Raw genomic sequence first — 20985 nt, 5'->3', positions numbered from 1 at the left:
AAGCACCAAGCAAATGCACAAAGCTCAGGAGATGAAAATCACAGGTGTGAGTGAGATTACCAGGGACAATATAAAAAATGTCTAAAAGAAGTCACTAGACAGACCACTCCCAATTCCAGAATATATCCATGGGAAGTTTGAGAACTCATTAAGGAAACTGAGAAGGAGCAAGGAAGTCAGGTAGGGTGAAGATCAGAGTCCTCTGGATTGGTTGGCACCTACTGGGTTATTGACCTAGAGGATGATTGTTACCATAGACAGTTGGCAGGAGAGGTCAGGTGGCACAGTTAGTAGGAAAGCCTGAGAAAACACACTACTCTTTCAAGAAGCTAGAGTGTGAGAAAGAAAGATGGTCAGAGAAGTACTCGCATTTAGACAGAGAATTCCTGCTCAAAGCAGCAGTAGCTTTGGCCTGTTTAAACACTGAGGAGGAGGGGATGGTGAAGAGGAAAAGGCTGACAATATGGGAAAGAGAAGGCAAAACTGTTGACTCAGGTCTCAAGAGGAGAAGGGGGTAATGCCATTCCACTGAGCTTATGTCTTTTTTTTTTTATTTTTAAACTTTACATAATTGTATTAGTTTTGCCAAATATCAAAATGAATCCGCCACAGGTATACATGTGTTCCCCATCCTGAACCCTCCTCCTTATGTCTTTTCTGTAAATGTGTTTTGGTTTTTTTCTTCTATATTTGGACTAACAATATCTATATTATTAGCTATTTATGAACAGAATGTGAAACTGCCTTGTATTGCCACTCAATTCCCATGCGTCTGGTATGATATTCCACATATGCTCATAGGGGACCCAGTATAACATGCATGAATTAATACTAATGAATTCCAATGCTTACAAATAAGATTATGAAAATCTGTATTGATGGTTACATTAAACAACTGAATCTTCAAATGTAAAAATAAGGTTGGATTAATAGGTTACATGAAATAATATTTCACAAGAGCTAAAATAAAATTGTAATTTATCTGTGTTTACAACAGCTTTGCTCTCTCCCAAGTGATTATATAGATCCAATCCTAGGTTTTTTCCTTCAAAATATGGGGGACTCTAGCAGATTATATAGCAGCTTGAGTAGAAAGTGTATTTCTGTAGGCATTCAAAAGAACTCAATGTCAAATTCTTCTCGGGCATAAATCTTGATATTTTGACTTTGGACTAGATAAAGCTGTCAAAGAGGGAATGTATATAGCCCTGAGAACTGAAAAGAAGGTTGTTTAAATCTATGTTCAATCATCTTAGCATAAACAGCATCAGTCCAAAACACCATTCTTCAGGAAATTAAAAAAAGGAGTCAGACCCACCTAGAGCCAGTGGCAAGGAATTTTACTGTGGCCCCGGTGAGTTCTCTCTTTATCATTCCCTTAATCTTGTCTGTTGTCAGGATCACTTAGGGACACATTTTGCCAGCCATTGCCCCAGGAGGACATCAGTTCTTTCCCCTGTTGGGTAGTTTGTAAGACTTGAAGAAAGACTGGGGGATCCTGTGTGATTTTACCAAAGCATCCTAATTCAGTTCTCTTTGTTTGTAATTACAAAATGCAGAATCTCAGAAATAGCAGTTGGAACTGCTAAACTGAAACGTAAACTACAAAATAGCCATGGGGAAAACAGATGTCTTTAGCTAGCAGAAGTTTTATCACTGGGCACATTCAAGTAAAATACATCATTCATTACTTTTCACTTATCAATCTAAATGGATATGGTGAAACTCAATTCTGATTATTAGTCAATTTTTACTTGTTTTGTCTGAATTAATAAAAAAATTGCATTTCAAGATACTGGACAGGCATTTAGTAATACAAGTTACTGAGCACTCAAAAATAGCCAATGGAAAATTTCAGTAGATCTGACCTACAATTCATCTAATATTTGGGTATAAAAGGTATTCTTTTTTCCTTGGCTTTACTGAGATGTAATTGATAAATAAAAATTGTATATATTAAGAAACATAACTTGATGCTTTGATGTATACACATATTCATCTTAAAATAATTACCACAATCAAACTAAGGAACATATCCATCACCTCACATTGAGAGGTTAAAAGAATCACCTCCTTCACTTTATAGACTTACTTATTGAACTTTTTAATCTTCTCCACTTCACAGTTTAAATAAACTTTAGCCAATTCTTACTAAAAAGGAGTAAAGAATTCCTGAGTTCAGGTCTGAATGAAATAAATACACTTCCCACCACCATGATTCAGTGGCCCTCAGAGAACGTAGGCACACTTTCTACCCCTGACTGTTCTGAGGGTGATGAACAGCAGAAAAACTGCTGTGCCTGGCAGAAGGTAGCCAAGGTTTACTGCTCCAACTGTAAGCCTGACCCCGTTCCTCCTGACATAAAACATTTGCCTTTGGTTATATCCACTTCCATCAACCCAACAACAGAGAATTCCAGCATGGTTTATAAATGGCATGCACCCTTTGGGGGCACTACAAGGCACAATTATTGGAGGCCGTTAAGTCTGCCATCTGGCCTTGCTAAATAATCGATGTGTATGTTTGAAGAGTCTATGCCAAGAAGCACACAGGCCAATGAATATACATACATGCTGTAATCTCCCTGCCCCCACCTCCACCATGATCTGTGTTCACGGCTGGATCAGCAGTGACCATGCTGATATACTCATATCAGCTTCACACTTGCTACTTTTGTCTCACAAGGGCTCAAAAGTATGTGTTCTCTTCTAGGTGTTCAGGGAATTAAGGCAACAGTAGTGATCTTGTTTTTTGAAGTAGTGGCTCCCAAGGGTTTTTAATGTTGGATTTTTAAAATTTAAGAATCTATTTGGTAAAACAGAACCAACCTTGAGGCCAGCCAGAGATCTGGATTCTAATCCTGCCACTTACGGGCTTCTTATGTGGCTCCAGTGGTAAAGAACCAGCCTGCCAATGCAGGAGCCACAAGAGACTCAGGTTCAATCCCTGGGTGAGAAAGATCCCCTGGAGGAGGGCATGGCAACCCACTCCAGTATTCTTGCCTGGAGAATACCATGGACAGAGGAATCTGGTAGGCTACAATACATAGGGTCACAGAGTCGGACACAACTGAAGCCACATAACACGGCACACAACACAACACGTGCCACTTATAAGTGGGGTACCGTTTGTCAAGTTAACTTCCCTGGCTTCATTGCTAATCTACACATAAGGAAACTAGAGATCTGGAACAAGAGTGTAAATTCAAATATTATTCCTCAATCCCAGTCTGTATATAAGACATCATTAACATTTTCAGCAGATTCTTTTTGCATGATTCTGAGGGATATGGATTAGGTCTGTAGCAGTTCTTTCTAGACTGTTTGATAGTAATTTCTGCAAAATATTGGTTTCTTCTATTTCCTTTCAGGTTTTCAGTCAATTCTGAAATTGCCTAAATGTTTTGCTTTGATCACCTCTAACAGTAGTTCACAGTGAAAATAAATCGTGACAGACTTTAGACAAGAAAATAAACAGTGACAGATTTTATTTTCTGGGCTCCAGAATCACTGCAGATGGTGACAGCAGCCATGAAATTAAAAGATGCTTGCTCCTTGGAAGAAAAGCTATGACCAAACTAGAAAGCATATTAAAAAGCAGAGACATTACTTTGCCAAAAAAGGTCCGTGAGGTCAAAGCTATGGTTTTGCCAGTAGTCATGTATGGATGTGAGCTGGATAATAAAGAAAGCTGAGCACTGAGATAATACAAACGTATGTTGGAATCTTTGCTGTATGATTTTTCATTGTCAACTGTTAGTTGCCCAACTGTGACTCAAGCAACTTTATATACTGAAAAGACTCGTTCATGAAAGTGACTGAATTTGCAGTAATGCAGACAAATACTATTATACAGCTATTTCTGAGTTGATTTTGCTATGGAATCCATTTTTTTTTCTATTTTGAAATACTCAAAAAATTCAACTCTCAGCCATATAATTATATTTTGGTTAATATCTGATCTCGCAAAGTTTTACACACTTCATAATGACATATAAAAGTTTTAACTCTTTACAGAGTAAAACAAGATAAATCTTTGCATATGTTTTTAAGTTACTAAGACAGACAGTTTATTGTGATCCACACAGTCAAAGGCTTTGGCATAGTCAATAAAGCAGAAATAGATGTTTTTCTGGAACTCTCTTGCTTTTTCGATGATCTAGCGGATGTTGGCAATTTGATCTCTGGTTCCTCTGCCTTTCCTAAAATCAGCTTGAACATCTGGAAGTTCACAGTTCACATATTGCTGAAGCCTGGCTTGGAGAATTTTGAGCATTCATTTACTAGTGTGTGAGATGAGTGCAATTGTGCGGTAGTTTGAGCATTCTCTGGCATTGCCTTTCTTTGGGATTGGAATGAAAACTGACCTTTTTCAGTCCTGTGGCCACTGCTGAGATGGGGAAACAGTGGAAACAGTGTCAGACTTTATTTTTTGGGGCTCCAAAATCACTGCAGATGGTGACTGCAGCCATGAAATTAAAAGATGCTTACTCCTTGGAAGGAAAGTTATGACCAACCTAGATAGCATATTGAAAAGCAGAGACATTACTTTGCTAACAAAGGTCCATCTAGTCAAGGCTATGGTTTTTCCAGTGGTCATGTATTGATGTGAGAATTGGATTGTGAAGAAAGCTGAGCACCAAAGAATTGATGCTTTAGAACTGCATGCAGTGTTGGAGAAGACTCTTGAGAATCCCTTGAACTGCAAGGAGATCCAACCAGTCCATTCTGAAGGAGATCAGCCCTGGGATTTCTTTGGAGCGAATGTTGCTAAAGCTGAAACTCCAGTAATTTGGCCACCTCATGCGAAGAGTTGACTCATTGGAAAAGACTCTGATGCTGGGAGGGATTGGGGGCAGGAGGGATGACAGAGGATGAGATGGTTGGATGGCATCACTGACTCAATGGACGTGAGTGTGAGTGAACTCTGGGAGTTGGTGATGGATAGGGAGGCCTGGGGTGCTGCGATTCATGGGGTCGCAAAGAGTCAGACATGACTGAGCGACTGAACTGAACTGAACTGAACTGAAGACAGACAACTGGGGGGATGTCTTTAAAATGCAATTTTACTCAGATTTAAATTCAAGTCATGAATTTAACTTGATGAAGCAAGTGAAAAGTAAATATCTATGAAAGAAAAAGCTGGCTTAAAACTCAACATTCAGAAAACTAAGATCATGGCACCTGGTCCCAACACTTCATGGCAAATAGATGGAGAAAGAGTGGAAATAGTGACAGATTTTATTTTCTTGGGCTCCAAAATCATTGCAGATGGTGACTGTAGCCATGTAATTAAAAGACGCTTGCTCCATGGAAGAAAAGCTATGACCAACCAAGATAGCATATTAAAACCAGAGATATTACTTTGCCAACAAAGGTCTGTCTAGTCAAAGCTATGGTTTTTCCAGCAGTCATGTGGATGTGAGAGTTGGACCTTAAAGAAAGCTGAGTGCTGAAGAATTGGTGCTTTTGAACTGTGGTGTTGGAGAAGACTCTTGAGAGTCCCTTGGACTGCAAGGAGATCCAACCAGTCCATTCTGAAGGAGATCAGCCCTGGGATTTCTTTGGAAGGCATGATGCTAAAGTTGAAACTCCATTACTTTGGCCACCTGATGCCAAGAACTAACTCATTTGAAAAGACCCTGATGCTAGGAAAGATTGATGGCAGGAGGAGAAGGGGACGACAGAGGATGAATGTTTGGATGGCATCACTGACTTGATGGATATGAATTTGTGCAAGCTCTTGGAGTTGGTGATGGACAGGGAAGCCAGTGTGCTGCACTCCATGGTGTCACAAAGAGTTGGACATGCCTGAGCAACTGAACTGAGATGAGACTGAGAATTGTAGTTAATAAAACACTACCATATCTGTCTTTGAAATCACCTAATGACATTTTTGGACAATCCCGCAGATACCTTCTTGGTTTTTGCTATAATGTTATCTCCTTAGTGAGGGCTGCCTGACTTACCTGCCACCCTATTTAAAATTGAAGCCTGCCTTTCTCCCCTCCACCCAACTCTGTTATCTTACCCTGCCCTATTTTTAGGTCTTCTTATTTTTCCATATAGCACTCGCTACTTTCTAACACGGTGTCACATTTGCTCATTTAATATATTGTTGTTCAGTCACTAAGTCACGTCCAGCTTTTTGCGGACTGCAGCATGCCAGGCTCCTCTGTTCTTCACTATATCTTGGAGTTTGCACTGAACACTCATGGACTGATACTTTCTAACTGTGGTGTTGGAGAAGACTCTTGAGAGTCCCTTGTACTGCAAGGAGACCAAACCAGTCAATCCTAAAGGACATCAACACTGAATATTTATGGAAGGATTGATGCTGAAGCTGAAGCTCCAACACTTTGGCCACCTGATGCTAAAAGCAGACTCATTGGAAAAGACACTGATGCTGGGAAAGACTGAAGACAGCAGGAGGATGAGGCAGCAGAGGATAGATGATTAGACAGCAAGTCCGTGATCCATGAAGGGGGCATTTATTATATCTCATGTTAACTGTCTATCGTCTCCACTACAATGTAGGCTTCAGTAAAGCAGGGATCTTTACTCTGTTCACTGTTATATCCCAAGATCTAGCTTAGTCTGGTACATAGTATGCATTCTATAATCCTTGTTGAGTACTGTATGTTAAATGAATTCCCTGCTTTATTTTCTACTGCTGGTGAATGAACCTAAGCATCTTCCACTTTCCAAAACAACTGGGAGTATACAACCTGGCACCTGCCTACCCCCACTCCAGACTGGAAATGAGAAAACTCTGCTTCCTCATCTGCACTACAACTGACAGCAGAATTCAACTGGATAGGTGCTTATAATTGCTTGGGACCCTGGGATTCAAGGTAAAGACATAAAATCCCCAGTATGGTTTATGTCCAAGAGCATTCAGAGGACTCATTAGTTTTTAGATGAAAATATGTGAACAGTTTTCAGATTTCTTAGTGCAACAATTCATAATTTCAACCCAAGGTCAGTATAGGGAACATTGCTTTGGTAATAGCCACACTGCCTCATGGTGTTTTATAGCAAAAGTTCAGAGTTAAAGATTTTTTTCAGGAGAGACAGATTTTTCAAATGTATAAAGTATAAGGTCAGCAAACATTTACAGAGTATATTGTTTATGCCAAGCATTGTTAGATATTAAGAAAAACAAAAAATTAAGTCATAGTTGCTGGATTTAGGAAGCTTCAAGTAAGGGTTGAGGGGACAGACTTGAGTATTTAAACAAACAATCATGACAACATGGACCAATCACATTATGGGAGCCAGGAAAGACCTCACAGAGGAAGAGACATGGGAGTTGTAATTCAGAATTTTCCTTCAGTCCCTAAAAGTGATTTTTCCCACTTGCCTCAGCAGTTGTCCCCCTCCTTCATAAGTATAACTTTATATTCATTATTTTAGTGATAAATATTACAACCTGAATAATACTAAAACTCACTATAAAAAACAGAAAATGCAGATAACTTCAAAGAAAAAAAATACACATCTGTAATCTTACCACACTTATCTAGTTAGTCTTTTTATTACCTATAGGCTGACCCCAGATACAATTTTGTTCCAGCAAGATGCCTTCCCTTCTCATTTACTGAGCTTGTGTTTTGTGCCAGAGATTCTAGAGAGTTTGGTAACACAAAACCTGGATCTAGACCTATTTTTCTGATTCAAAATCCTCATAAAGCCTAAACCCAAAAGACAATGACAATCTATTAACATCATTCTCCCCCAGGCCTCAAGAAAGGAAAAGCAGCCCTTGACATCCAGAAGCTGGCCTGGCACTCACAGTTGGGCCATGGTGCTCTTCTGGCAAACAGAAACAATCTCACAGAACATCAGCTTCAGACAAAGCCACTCTATAATCATGGTGGGTCAATACACACAGGACCACTCTAATCACACCTGAATGTGAGCACAACCAGAACACTGTCCAACTCACAATACACCATGTGTCCCTCTCTCCTGGCTGATAGAAGTGACTGCTGCTTCTTTATCAGTTACAGTCTTAGCTTGACTCTGCTCTGCTTTCCTTCTGGAAAAGATTTATTGAGATCCTCAACCACAGAATACACCTACTTGCTGATAATATCCAATTCAGAGAAAAGCTCCTTCTCTTTAAACTTGAACCAAAATCATAAAATATAGGCCCAAATAATCATAACGATTGCTTTCATAATTTTCCAATCATGCTGTTGTTGTTTCATCGCTCATTCATGTCTGAGTGTCTGACTCTTTGTAACCCCATGGACTGCAGCATGCTAGGTTTCCCTCGCCTTCACTATCTCTCGGAGTTTGCTCAAACTCATGCCTATTGAGTCAGTGAGCCATCCAACCATCTCATCCTCTGTTGCCCCTTCTCCTCCTGCCTTCAGTATTTCCCAGCATCAGGGTCTTTTCCAATGAGTCAGCTCTTCACATCAGGTGGCCAAAGTATTGGAGCTTCCTTCAGCTTCAACATCAGTCCTTCTAATGAACACGCAGGACTGATTTCCATTAGGATGGACTGGTTGGATCTCCTTGCAGTCCAAGGGACTCTCAAGAGTCTTCTCCAACACCACAGATTGAAAGTATCAACTCTTCTGTGCTCAGCTTTCTTTATGGTCCAACTGTCACATCCATATATGACTACTGGAAAAAAACATAGCTTTGACTATACAGACTTCTGTCAGTGAAGTGATATCTCTGCTTTTTAATATGCTGTCTAGGTTTTCATAGTTTTTTCCCTAAGGAGCAAGTATCTTTTAATTTCATGGCTGCAGTCACTATCCGCAGTGATTTTGGAGACCAAGAAAATAAAGTCTGTCAGTGCTTCCATTTTTCCCCCATCTATTTGCCATGAAGTGATGGGACTGTATGCCATGATCTTAGCTTTCTGAATGTTGAGTTTTAAGACAGCTTTTTCACTCTCCTCTCTCACCTTCAGGAAGAGGCTCTTTAATTCCTCTTTGCTATCTGCCATTTGGGTGGTGTCACCTGCATATCTTCCTTCTCCTATTCTGGAATGAGTACTAAATCCAATTTGTTCAATTCTAGGTGAGCTCCTGATGGTCTCTCTCTACAAGACAATGAAAGTCTTACAAGGCAGTGAAAGTCTATAAATACTGTCTGAAAGAGGGAGAGAGACAGAGAGAGAAATAGAGACAAAGAGAGAATCCATCTTTCCCTTGAACTTGCTTTCCACTTCAGTGGCCTTTCTCTCCTTTCTTTTAATACTAGACTTTTTCAAAGCCTCAACTTTATTTTTATTTCTTTATTTCAGGCAAGTCTTTATTGGGGCCCCTGCTGCAGCATTAGGGAGCAAGAACAATCAATAGTTTCCCTTGTCAAAGCCTCAAATTAAAAAATGTTTCACATTTACTTCTCAACTCACAACAGTTGCTTCCCTTTACTACTGCTACTACTACTAAGTCACTTCAGTCATGTCTGACTCTGTGCGACCCCATAGACGGCAGCCCACCAGGCTCCCCCATCCCTGTGATTCTCCAGGCAAGAACACTGGAGTGGGTTGCCATTTCCTTCTCCAATACATGAAAGTGAAAAGTGAAAGTGAAGACGCTCAGTCATGTCCGACTCTTCCCGACCCCATGGACTGCAGCCCACCAGGCTCCTCCATCCATGGGATTTTCCAGGCAAGAGTAGTAGAGTGGGGTGCCATTGCCTTCTCCACTTCTCTTGACTGTTGGATTCCAAAGCTTAGGCAAGAGCTTTTCAAGCAACCAAGTGCCTTGTGTGGTCTGGCCACTCTCGAAACCATCCTCGCATTAAATTGCCAATGACCTGTTGATTGAAAATTTCTAAAGCTTCTTTCTTGTTCTCCTCTCCATTCTTTTGGAAGCCTCTGTCCCTTTTGAATGCCTCTCCCATGTTGAAATGTTTTCCCTAGGACTCCCATTTCTGAAGCTTGATCCTTCTCCAGAATTCTTTCTTTCTCCCACCCCTGCAATCCCTAACATTCCACACTAGCCTCTTCCTCCCTTCTCTGGGGGACTCTCAGGATGAGTACATTGCCTCCTCAGCATCCATATGCTGGTGGCTCTCCAGCCTACCTCTCTACTCAGCAGGCTGCTGGAGAGCCCTGTCGGAGGGAAAGCAGCTTCTCAGAGCTAATACGTTGAAGTCCAATTTCATATTACTTTAACTGTTCGTTCATTCAATAACATTTATTGGGTGCACACTATCCAATGGACATTGTGGAAGGCTTTAGAGATTCAGTAGGCTTCCCTTGTGGCTCAGCTGGGAAAGAATCCACCTGCAATGCAGGAGACATGGGTTCGATCCCTGGGTTGGGAAGATCCCCTGGAGAAGGGAAAGGCTATCCACTCCAGTATTCTGGCCTGGAGAATTCCATGTACTGTACAGTCCATGGGGTCACAAAGAATCAGACATGACTGAACAACTTTCACTTTCACTTTTTAGAGATTTAGTAATAAAGAGCCCAGTTACTACTCTCAAGGAACTTATAGCTAACAACAGACAAGGCATGTATGCTAATGTTCTTATTACAGTATTAAATATCACTTATCAAATGAATGAATGCATGCTTAAGTAACAGACTTCTTTGATAGGCAATGTAATGTGAGGGCTAATATCATGGACTATTAGCCAAACTGCCTGGACTCTAATGTCAGCTCGATCAGTTTCTAACTGTGAGATCTTAACCAAGTTATTCTCACTGTACCTTTTTTTCCTCATCTGTCAAGTGCAGATAATAACAGTTCCTTCTTTAGAGGGTTGCAGTATAAACAAGTCCATATTTGTGGTGTGCTTAGCGTGCATTATGGCACACAGCAATGCTGGCAGGTTTTCCATTTGTATTATTACTGGGCTTTGAGAGTTATGTCACCATGCATAAGAGTTGCCAAGACCAGCTCAAGGAGGAGCATAAAAGGGATCTAAGATTTTTTTTTTTTTCAGGAGAAGGTAATACCTAAGCAGGATCTGAAACCCTGAGCTAGACAAAGAAGACAAAAAGATGAAAAAGGGTCGTTCAGACAAAGAAAACAAAGAGTATAGAGTGCCAATAACATGGGTGATTAAGAGACAGGCATTCCAGGAATTTTAAAGAAAAATGAAAGGATAACAACAAATGAAGCAGAGGAGGAAAACTAAGGCCAGGTTGTCAAGAATTCTTATACAGCAGCAGTGATTTTCCTCTGATGATAAACTATTGCCTCCCATTGAGATATTGAAGGGCTCGAAGCAGAGTAATGATAGAATCCTATTTCCATATTAGCAGCTCTGTACAGAGTACAGAGACAGTGGGAGAAGGGAAAGTAGGGAGGAGGCTAGTACACAATTCCCCAAGGAGGGGATAGCCCCTGATCCCCCTGATCTAACGGGAAGCAGGAGAGAGGGGGAATCTTCTAACATATTGTCAGTATGTTTTCTGAGTCTTTCACTTTTTAAAAAAAATATGCTTGTAAAAGTGAAAGTGTTAGTCACTTAGTCGTGTGCAACTCTTTGTGACTCCATGGACTATAGTCCACCAGGCTCTTCTGTCCATGGAATTCTCCAGGAAAGAATTCCAGACAAGAGTGGCCTGCCATGCCCTTCTCCAGAGGATCTTCCCAGCCCAGGGATTGAACCTGCGTCTTCCACATTTTAGGCAGATTCTTTACTGCCTGAGTCACCAGGTGCAAACTATTATATATAGGATGGCTAAACAATATGGTCCTTCTGTACAGCACAGGAAAATATATTCAATATTCTGGGATAAACCATAGTGGAAAAGAATATAAGAAAAACCATATATATGTGTGTAACTGAATCACTTTGCCGTATAGCAGAAATTAACACAACATGGTAAATCAACTCTACTTCAATAAAAAGTAGTTAATATGCTTAGCCAGTAATCATCTTGTAATAATAGCTATACTCAAGCTCCACAAAGCAAAATTTGCTTTGTTTAAATTCCTTAATTTAAGTGAAATAAAAAAAACTACCAAGTATGTTGGGATTGAAAGATACTGTCCTGTGGTATACAGAGACTGTCATTTTACCCTCTTTAATACTTGGCTATTCCCCACCAATCCATAGGAAATTATTACGTGTTAAATTTATGTTATTTTATTTGAGGATATAATTAATGTTTTAATCAGAAGTAGATAGGACCAAAATAAATATATATTTTATAGCACCAATTATTTCCTTTATTATTCCTGACAGCAAGAAGCCATCATTCTTGTTAGTATTCTTTCCACCTTATCTTGGATGGACTGATATGAGTTCAGTTGATTAGGTGCTGTTGCAAAGCTCAATGTTTTCCTCTGGTCCTGGGCTGAAAGGCATTTTTTAATAATATACCCATCTACCATTGTGTAAATTATGGTCAGGCATAACACTACTATGTAAGGCACTTTCTTCCTCACTGGTTGAGAATTTTTTCCCACTGATTTTTCTTGTTTTTTTTTTTTTTTTCTTTTCATTTCAAATCAATCAAATCCCAACAATTTATGTACAACAGAAGAGGCTCAAAAGTCCAAGGCTTAAAATAAATCAGATTTTAGGCAATGATAAATGTTAATAAAAGTAGACATATCTTCTCCTGACTCTATGCAATTTTCTGGACAGAAAACTGCATAGAATCAGGAGAAGATACATATAATATATATGGTGTTCTATATTTTCAGTAATCTGAACACTTTTATAGTCTGAAAAAAGATTTACAGTGTGATAGATTTCTTCAGCCTACTACAAAGGCTATCACACTTTTCTATTCTCAAAGGTCACAGAATACAAATCTGTTCAAACAAACTAAGAATACTGATAATATATCTGCAGCTAGAATTAGAGTGGGGTTTTCTAATTTGAGTTATTATATAAACAATCAGAAGTTTTCCAGTAATAGTTATCAAATATCACATTACTTAGATGAAGCTATATTAGTGATATATATATTACTACAAATAATAAACAGCACTATCTTAAGTCTTTCAAAAACCCACATAATTTTCCTCATTTCTCTCTTAAACCCATTAGAATCTCTTCAGCAGAGAGATAATTAGTAGAAATTTCCTTTAAATTCACTACTGTAATTAAGCTAACAAGTTTCCCCCAAATATCACTCTGTAAACAAAAACTGACAATATGTCCATGACGATGGTGAAATTGGGATGATACATACAAAGACTGGCTTCAAATATATTAATTGTCAGGATGCTTAAATCAAGGAATATATGTATGGCTGAGGAAAAACCTGTATTTAGCCTATCAACATTTTTGGAAAGGCTCATATGCTAAGCACTGTGCCAGTTTCTGGGACAGCAAAGAGCACTAAGGCATGGCTCCTATACTCGAGAAGCTCAGTCTCTTAAGGATGATATCCATCACTTTTCATAAGAAAGTTCTATGTTAAATAGTAAATACAACAATGAAGACACAAGCAAAGTTGGATAGAAGCTCGAGAGGTAGTGGGAATAAACTTGTGTGGGGGCACAGACCTTGGTATTTACCTTTCCATTGTGTGCACATGTATGCATTTACATATGTGCATCTATAAGACTTTGGTATAAGACTTTTGTGAGAGTCTGGATGTGTATGAGGCAGTCACAAAGCTTAATGTGACTACTTAACGTACACCTAATGTACCTAAAATGATGCTGCATCTGAAATTAATAGTGCACATGGTTGAAACAAGTATATGGATGCTATACAATGCTCATATATAACATAATCAAATATTAAAAGCAATAAACATTTTTGACAAAGTTAATAAAAAATTTAAGTAGTAAATTAAGCAGGTATGTTTCTGTAAAATTCTAAAATAACTAAGATTCATATTTCCAAGATAACTAAACATAATTCATTAAGAAAAAAAAGTATGAGAAGAAGATAAATTTCCTGTTGGTTTATTGTGCTCACACTTAGTATCTTCAGAAGTCTACAGATCTTTATTAGTAAGTAGCAACAAGATAATTATTAGATATATTAAGGGGTCAATGGAGAAGGAAATGGCAACCCACTCCAGTGTTCTTGCCTTGAGAATCCCAGGGACAGGGGAGCCTGGTAGGCTGCTGTCTATGGGGTCGCACAGAGTTGGACACGACTGAAGCGACTTAGCAGTAAGGGGTCAATAACTCCATTTTCAAAGCATATGATCAAGTAACAGTCATGAAATGCTTACTCAGTAAATAGGACCTACCATGAACAATTCTGACACAACCAATATGAAGTAGTCAAAGATGATTCTTACCTCCTTGTTCACACAATTGCTGGGCTAAAGCATCTTTGAAGATAATCTGGCCCCTGTGTGTTGCTGTAGCCCTGGAAATGAATAGGAAAAGGTTAACACAATCTTGTAATAAGTTTGATGATAACAATGTATTTTTAAACTTTTTAAAACCTTATTTTGAAATGTTACATGGACATGATCTTTTAAAAAATGAGTGCATCTAAACAGAGGTGAAAATGAATAAGAGAGTCAAGGCTTAAACCAAGGCACCTGGGTTGAGAATTATCTTCTGGTTGGTTTTACTTTGTAAAGATGTTCTAACATTTGTGGTTTATTCTGAAAACTGCAGATGTGAGCAAATCTTGGGTAGGAAAAAAAGAATAAAAAGGATGTTTATTAAAATTATTCTTCAGGAGACCTTGATGTAAAATGTTTTGTAGTACAATAATGATATTAGCATTGGAGGAAGATGCCCATAATGTACTCCTTTCCGATATCAACAGTTATCATAACACAGAGATTTGAGACCAAGAAATACATTTTTAAGGTTTTGTTTTTTTTTAAGAGGCCTATTCTGCACTTTCATAATACAAAGTCTGTCATAATAAAATACACCTTTTCCCCTACTGGGTCTAATTTACCATTTGAAGAAGATGTGAATCTTTTACCTCCTCTAATCAGAGCTGTACATATGGATTCATGAAAAAAAAAATCCTTGTAGCAGATTTGTTATTCAATAGCTATAAAAGGAACTGTCTTATTAGAGGAAGAATTATTTATGCTTTATATTTGAAGTGTTTTTTCTTAAACAAGATTTTTTTTCTCTTGGTACACAATGTATTATCTAAACAAATTTAAAACAGGAAATTATGCCTCTTCATAAGAAATTTGATTTCAGAAAATAATCGAAAATAATCTATACAAAATCTTTTTAATAACTAAAATGCATTAACATTAGATCTCAACGTTAGTTCTAACCAAAACCAGCCTAGGACAAAAACAATTTGATTCAGCCATCATTTACTGAAGATGGATTATGTACAAGGCACTGGACTAGGTCACAAAACACAGTATTTGGCCTCTGCATTTCCCCTCCATATGTGCATCCCTCAATCGACATCTTGCCCTTTGTCCAGCCTGTTAGGACTCATGGTTCCCAACATCCCCATTCTGGTCTCCAGGTGGATGCATGTTCCTCCTCCATGCTGCAGACCTTACTGATTTCTGTCCCGCATTGGACTGTTACTATCGCTAGTGTCAGTCCCCCAGGACCCGAGTCTCTGGAAGTAATCTGATAAACTAAGCCATGCTGAAGTGTTAATGGGTGATACTGCTCCAAGCTAACACATTTCATCTGTGACACTGAAAATATTATACTTTAACACACACAAACAATGACACAGTAGTGGGAGTTTTTAATAGTGGGAGAGAGATATAACTGGAGAGAAAAATCACTGGGCAGTCTTCAACTCCCATTCTATGTGATATTTATAAGGGTGATCAGCCCTTACTACTGCATATTAATCATTATTGAAACCACAAATAAATAGATACTACCATTCTCCCTATATAGTCACATGTATTTATATGGTTTTCATTGCTTTTAGCAAGCTGAAAATGAGACAGACTAAATTAAGGACCAATCCAAGCCATAAACAAGACCCACAGACCCATAAATTAATTACAAGCTTTATTTCCAGAGAGAACGTGGAAACTTAATTTACTAAACAAATCTCAATCTAGTCAAGAGCTTCCAAGTTTACAGATACTTCCGATAGCAAAACAGCAATTATAAATGTAGATTTTTAATTTGACATTTACTTTGGAAGGGATATATTTTCTGAAATCACTAACAACCAAGAAAAGTCCTGCAATATACAGTATTTAAACAATCATTCATTTTAGTTCTCTTTGGATTATAAGTATATAATATTCTTATGGTAATATTTCTCATTGGTCCACACACTTAGTTATCACTGTGCCAGTGTATGCACCTCTGAACACGAAGGAGCCAAAGTATTCAAATAAAATTCATGTCACAGAGGTTCTGCGTTTTCGCTGGAAATCAGAGATATTGATATATACATTGGTCACTGCACAGAGCCCTGTAAATAGTCCAGACAACTTCCTCTACTTCTCAATTTCTTCAGATTTAGAATTTCATTCATGCTCTTACTGTTGCTACTGCAGTTCAATGAATGAATTTCTAAGAACTATAGGACAATTAAGGAGAAGGCAATGGCACCCCACTCCAGCACTCTTGCCTGGAAAATCCCATGGATGGAGGAGCCTGGTGGGCTGTAGTCCATGGGGTCGCTAAGAGTCAGACATGACTGAGCGACTTCCCTTTTACTTTTCACTTTCTTGCATTGGAGAGGGAGATGGCAACCCACTCCAGTGTTCTTGCCTGGAGAATCCCAAGGACGGGGGAGCCTGGTGGGCTTCTGTCTCTGGGGTTGCAGAGTCGGACGTGACTGAAGCAACTTAGCAACTTAGCATAGAAGAACTAAAACTGAATAAATTTTTATCATCTAGTCAAAATTTCTTTAGCAGTGTTACTCATTTTTCAAACAAATATTACACAATTCCTATATATGAACAGGGGAGCCCCAGCTTTTGAAGTTGTTGGGTTCCTTCTCTTCAGCTAGCATGCCCCCTGGGGCCTAGTCTCCAAAAGTTCCTGGTATTCTTCCCTGGAATACTTGGGGATTTGAAGTAGAAAAGTTTGAAAACCATTGATCTAGTCTGATTCTTTATAAGAAACAGACGCCCAGGGTGCACCTGCTGAAGGTCATATGGCCTGATAATGGCAGATAGAACCTAATTTCAGGTCTTGATTCCAAGCCTTGGATTCTTCTCACTGCATCAGTAGTTTTCAAAATGTGCTCTATAGTGTGCCCAGGGGTCTCCAAGGGAGTCCAAGGGATGGGCTGCAGGAAATGCTTCAGGCACCATTAATTCATCTATAGCATTTAGTTCAAATATATGTTCTAAGTATTTACTGCTGTTTGAAGAAAGGGTTCAGCAGTTTCAAACTGGATTGACGAGCAAACTATGTGCTCAATGTCATTATCAGAAGTCCTCTGCTTGGGAGAAATAAAAGTAGTAATAATAATAATGTGACTGATATAGGTACGTATAAGGCTTAAAGCTCAATATTCAGAAAACTAAGATCATGGCATCTGGTCCCATCACTTCATGGCAAATAGATGGGGAAACAGTGGAAACAGTGTCAGACTTTATTTTGGGGGGCTCCAAAATCACTGCAGATGGTGACTGCAGCCATGAAATTAAAAGACACTCCTTGGAAGAAAAGTTATGACCAACCTAGATAGAATATTCAAAAGCGGAAACATTACTTTGCCAACAAAGGTCTGTCTAGTCAAGGCTATGGTTTTTCCAGTGGTCATGTATGGATGTGAGAGTTGGACTGAGAAGAAAGCTGAATGCCGAAGAATTGATGCTTTTGAACTGTGGTGTTAGAGAAGACTCTTGAGAGTCCCTTGGACTGCAAGAAGATCCAACCAGTTCATCCTAAAGGAGATCAGCCCTGGGATTTCTTTGGAAGGAATGATGCTAAAGCTAAAACTCCAGTACTTTGCCACCTCATGCAAAAAGTTGACTCATTGGAAAAGACTGTGATGCTGGGAGGGATTGGGGGCAGGAGGAGAAGGGGACGACAGAGGATGAGATGGCTGGATGGTATCACCAACTCGATGGACATGGGTTTGAGTAAACTCCGGGAGTTAGTGACGGACAGGGAGGCCTGGCGTGCTGCAATTCATGGGGTCACGAGTCGGACACAACTGAGCGACTGAAATGAACTGAAGGCATACATATACATATATCATGCATATATATATGTAAGGGCTCTATATCTGTTGTAAGGGTTCTATGTAAATTAAGTCAATTAATATCAACAACAATGCTAATAGGTAGGTACTATTACCCTCATTTTTCTGGGACACAGAACTACTGTTTCAGCTGCTTAATGTCTTGTAACTGGTACTAGGTCAGTAGTCAAACTCGGGCAGTCTGAATGTCAAGATCTCATTTTATGTTGTTCAGTCATTCAGTTTTGTCCAATTCTTTGCGACCCTATGGATGAAGCACACCAGGCTTCCCTGTCTTTCACTGACTCCCAGAGCTTGCTCAACTCATGTCCATCAAGTCAGTGATGCCATCCAAAAATCTCATCCTCTGTTGTCCCCTTCTCCTCCTGCCTTCAATCTTTCCCAGCATCAGGGTCTTTTCTAGTAAGTTCTTTGCATCATGTGACCAAAATATTGGAACTTCAGCTTTAATATCAGTCCTTTTAATGAATATTCAGGACCAATTTCTTTTAGGATGAACCAGTTTGATCTCCTTGCTGTGCAAGGGACTTTCAAGAGTCTTCTCCAACACCACAGTTCAAAAGCATCAATTCTTCGGTACTCAGCTTTCTTTATGGTCCAACTCTCACATCCATACATGACTACTGGAAAAACCATAGCTGTGACTATACAGACCTGGTTGGCAAAGTAATATCTCTGCTTTTTAAAACACTGTAGATGGTGACCGCAGCCATTAAGTTAAAAGATGCTTACTCCTTGGAAGAAAAGCTATGACAAACCTAGACAGCATATTAAAATGCAGAGACATTACTGTTTTCAACAAAAGTCCATCTAGTCAAAGCTATGGTTTTTCCAGTAGTCATGGATGGATGTGAGAGTTGGACCATAAAGAAAGCTGAGTGCCGAAGAATCGATGCTTTTGAACTGTGGTGTTGGAGAAGACTCTTGAGAGTCCCTTGGACTGCAAGGAGATCAAACCGGTCCATTCTAAAGGAAATCAATCCTGAATATTCATTGGAAGGACTGATGTTGAAACTGAAGTTCCAATACTTTGGCCACCTGATGCCAAGAACTGACTCACTGGAAAAGACCCTGATGCTGGGAAAGATTGAAGGCAGGAGGAGAAGGGGATGACAGAGGATAAGGTTGTTGCATGGCATCACTGACTTGATGGACATGAGTTTGAGCAAGCTCCAGGAGTTGGTGATGGACAGGGAAGCCTGACGTGCTGTGGTTGATAGGGTCTCAAAGAGTCGGACGTGACTGAGTGACTGAACTGACTGACTAGGTTTGTCATTAGCTTTTCTTCCAAGGAGCAAGGATTTTTTAATTTCATGGCTGCAGTCACTATTGCAGTGATTTTTGAGCCCAAGAAAATAATGTATCTCACTTTATAACTATTACATTAAATTGTCATTGATTGATTCAAAGATTTGAAGGTAGTTCTCCATGTTTTTTTTTTTTTTTTTTTTGGAGGAGACTCTGCTTTCTGGGCCTAATCTTTAAATCCATGCCTCCTAGAGACTGTGGTCTCTATTCCAACTTTTCAGTCCATTTCTCTTGATCACTTCTCTCACAGTGTTGAGTCCTTTGGCTTCTATTCAGCTCACTACAGTTCCCTTTGAGCTCTGCCCCATTTCCTCCATCAGCCCCCAGATCCCTTGCATCTCTCTTATTTCCTACCAAATACAGATATGCCAGATGCCAAGCTTATTTACACTACAGTCCAAGTCCTAGGATACAAGGACACAAATATATGTGTTGACAGATAGATAATCATCATGTACATCACTTCCTATACAAATCTTTAAATCCCTCAGATCACATTTTAAAAATATGCATCCTACAATAGGTGCCTGGTTAGGTGATTTTAAGGGTCTGCTACTTAGCACCTTATTTTGGTGGGGAAGAAAAAGCAGAAGCCCAGATAACCACCAAGAACCCAAGTTCCATTGCTTTTACACATGAATAGCCCCAGGCTGTGACTTTCCTCAATAAGGGCAAGCTTACTTTGAACACATTCAGAGTTAATGTAGTAATTCATGTGGTTTACTACACAAGCACAATACTTATTTCAAATATTTTATGGAATATATTTATATAAAATACATTTAAATATATACATATATAGTCAAAATATAAATGTATAAACATAAATAAATACATCTAAATATAAATATAAAAGTATATTTATATATTCCAAAATTGCTAAAATCACAGTAACGCAAAGTTAAAAGACCCTAGAGGTTATGTCCTTCAATTTTTAACCCATGATATATTTGTCTTTCTACAAGACCTTCTAGCACTAACACCCAAAAAAGATGTCCTTTTCATTATAGGGGACTGGAATGCAAAAGTAGGAAGTCAGGAAATACCTGGAGTAACAGGCAAATTTGGCCTTGGAGTACAGAATGAAGCAGGGCAAAGCCTAATAGAGTTTTGCCAAGAGAACGCACTGGTCATAGCAAATACAAACAACACAAGAGAAGACTCTACAAATAGACATCACTGAAACAGACATACAAATGAACAATACCAAAATCAGACTGATTATATTCTTTGCAGTCAAACATGGAGAAGCTCTATATAGTCAGCAAAAACAAGACTGTGGCTCAGATCATGAACTTCCTTATTACCAAATTCAGATTTAATTTGAAGAAAGTAGGGAAAACCACTAGACCATTCAGGTATGACCTAAATCAAATCCCTTACGATTATAAAGTGGAAGTGACAAGTAGATTCAAGGGATTAGATCTAATAGAGTGCCTGAAGAACTATGGACAGAGGTTTGTGACATTGTACAGGAGATAGGGATCAAGACAATCCCCAAGAAAAAGAAATGCAAAAAGGCAGAATGGTTGTCTTCAGAGGCTTTACAAATAGCTATGAAAAGAAGAGAAGTGAAGGGCAAAGGAGAAAAGGAAAGACATACCCATTTGAATGCAGAGTTCCAAAGAATAGTAAGGAGAGCTA

General features: G+C 39.0%; 1 protein-coding gene across 3 annotated transcripts in view; it reads right to left on the bottom strand.

Annotated features, from left to right (window-relative positions):
• The window catches only part of RELN (reelin), a 558183-nt gene that overhangs the window by 308683 nt on the left and 228515 nt on the right, over positions 1 to 20985 (bottom strand). For all 3 annotated transcript variants that reach the window (XM_027539733.1, XM_027539731.1, XM_027539732.1), the window contains exon 4: positions 14201 to 14271. In XM_027539733.1, coding sequence (XP_027395534.1) covers positions 14201 to 14271 — 71 coding nt within the window. The remainder of the gene's footprint in view (positions 1 to 14200; positions 14272 to 20985) is intronic.

The sequence above is a fragment of the Bos indicus x Bos taurus genome, chromosome 4 (genome assembly GCF_003369695.1).
Source record: "Bos indicus x Bos taurus breed Angus x Brahman F1 hybrid chromosome 4, Bos_hybrid_MaternalHap_v2.0, whole genome shotgun sequence".
NCBI classification, from domain to species: domain Eukaryota; kingdom Metazoa; phylum Chordata; class Mammalia; order Artiodactyla; family Bovidae; genus Bos; species Bos indicus x Bos taurus.
The sequence above is the reverse complement of the archived record's forward strand: the minus strand, read 5'-3'. Positions and strand labels throughout refer to the sequence as shown.